Here is a 2,447-nt window from a genome sequence, read left to right on the forward strand (position 1 = left end):
GGAGCGGCTGGTAGTTTCGAACTGCTGACCTTAAGGTTCGCAGCCCGATTCGTAACCACTACGCTACCAGCTCAGTATAGAGGTTGAATAAATATGGTGAAAGAATACAACCTTGTCACATACCTTTTTAAATTTTAAAACATTCAGTGTTCACACGTTCTGTTCAAACAACTGCCTCTTGGTCCAGGTACAGATTCCTCATGAGCACAATGAAGTGTTCTGGAATACTCATACATCACAATGTTGTCTATAACTTGTAATGATCCACACAATCAAAAGCCTTTGCATAGTCAAGAAAGCACAGGTAAACATCTTTCTGATATTCTCTGCTTTCCGCCAAGATCCACTGGAAATCAGCAATGATATATCTCGAAATCTTTCAAGAAAGTGAGGCAGCACAGGAGGCACTCACTCATCTCTGCCAAGAAATTTGGAAGACAACTATCTGGTCGACTAGTTAGAAGAGATCTATATTTGTGTCTATTCCAAAGAGAGGTGACCCAATGGAATGTGGAAGTCATAGGACAATCTCTTTGATATCCCATGTGAATAAAGTTTTGTTAAAGGTAATACAGAAATGGCTACAATCGTACATTGACAGAGAACTTCCAGAGGTTCAAGCTGGATTCAGAAGAGGCCATGGAATGAAGGATATCATTGCTGATATAAGAATATACTTTTACATAAAACTTGTTTAACAGAAAACAAAATAAAACAAATGGTACTGCTTAAAACATGCAGGTAAATAATGATTGGAAGAAATTACGTTAATGAGATACTTACTTCTGTAAAAATTCTTCAGAGCCACATATACATAGAAGATGATCTTCAGGTAACAACCGGTCATTTGTACAAAAATGGAGTATTTCTGCAACTAAATCTCTGACTAGATAATTAGCTAAAAACAAAAATAAATTATGAAAGTTAAAAAGAATTGATTCTGTGTTGGCTGGGAAGAATTTTTAAGCATAAAAAATTCTAAACACATTACGAATGATTGTAACTATCTCCATCAAGAAACATCTCTTTCTTCTGGTTCCGTTTACAGATGGATTTGAAAACATTTACATTTCCTTCTATCAAATTTCTGTTTTCATAAAACAACAACAACAACAAAACACACCTAATATTGTATTCTTCATATTAAAACAATTTGGAAGAATTGAAGTGATCTCCCGATCTCACAATTATACTCTCTTCTCAAGCAACACAAGTCAACATGACCTTATATCCCTGGTTATTCTGATGGGCTCAAGGTAACCAGAATCCTTCTTTAGAAATCTGAAATTATATCCAACACAGAGATTGAATATATCTTTAGGTGAATGGCCAAATAACCCAGAAGCCTGAGAACTATGCTCTGGAGAAGCAAAGAAGTAAGTTAGCAGAGAGTAAAAGCAATTACAGAGAGGAAATAAGGTGAAAGACTTATAGGAATGCTGGATACTCTGCCCACTTTGATTTTAGTACATTTCTAATTCTTGCCTAATTTCTAGTCTTGAATTACATTAGAAATCTCTGTTTTCTTAGAAAGTTCTTTTCTATGTAATCCAGCAAGAGTTGGTGTCTGTTAGTTGCAAACTAGATGTTTCTAATATACCAAGTATCTTATTTCCCTTGCTTGTGTTTGTAGTGTTAGAAAAAAAAGGATAATAGAAATAATGATAAAATGAATTTTCTAAAGCATCATTACATGTCAAGAAATAATATAGAAACTCCATGTATGCATGTGAGACTTGGATAATGGCGGAAAACCAAACCAAAACAAAAAACAGACAGAATCACTGATGTGTTTGAGCTGTGGTATTGGTAAAGAATATATCTAAACATGCTTAAACAAAGAACGAGTCTTAAAAGGAATGCAATAAGAATGCTTCTTAGAAGCAAGGATGGTGAAACTTTGATTTACTTTGGACACATTACCTGGTAAAACCAATTCCTAGAAGAGGACATCATGTTTGTTAAAGCACAAGAACAATGAAAACCAGGAAAACCCTCAATGAGGTGTATTGACACAATAGCCACAGCAACAAATTGAAACATACTATCATCCATGAAGTTGTTAGTTTCCATCGAATTAATTTCAACTCATGGTGACTTTATGTGTAACAGAAGAAAACTTTTGCCCAGGCCTGTGCTATGTTCATGATTTTTGGTTTGTTTGAGTTCATTGTTATGGCTTATAATGCTTTGCAAAGAGTTCACTGTAACAATACTTCTAAACTTAATTGAAATAAGAATCACAGGGAAAATTTGGTAAAACACCGTTTTCTGGGATCAACTCCAGAGAATACGACTCAATAGATCTTATAATGCTGCTGGGCCTTTGGTGGCAGAGGGCAACAATACTTCTCACTGTGAGACAAAAATAATGAACTTTGTGTCTCAATACCTATCCTATCTCACATTTTATTCACACTTGAATGAAATAGTTGTTCTTAATGAAT

At 34.8% G+C, this 2,447-nt stretch overlaps 1 protein-coding gene across 1 annotated transcript in view; it reads right to left on the reverse strand.

Annotated features, from left to right (window-relative positions):
- PIK3C2G (phosphatidylinositol-4-phosphate 3-kinase, catalytic subunit type 2 gamma) overlaps positions 1-2,447 on the reverse strand; it is a 517,177-nt gene that overhangs the window by 501,278 nt on the left and 13,452 nt on the right. Inside the window, exon 4 of the mRNA XM_006866018.1 lies at positions 784-898. Coding sequence (XP_006866080.1) covers positions 784-898 — 115 coding nt within the window. The remainder of the gene's footprint in view (positions 1-783; positions 899-2,447) is intronic.

Source organism: Chrysochloris asiatica, unplaced genomic scaffold, assembly GCF_000296735.1.
Source record: "Chrysochloris asiatica unplaced genomic scaffold, ChrAsi1.0 scaffold00086, whole genome shotgun sequence".
NCBI lineage: Eukaryota > Metazoa > Chordata > Mammalia > Afrosoricida > Chrysochloridae > Chrysochloris > Chrysochloris asiatica.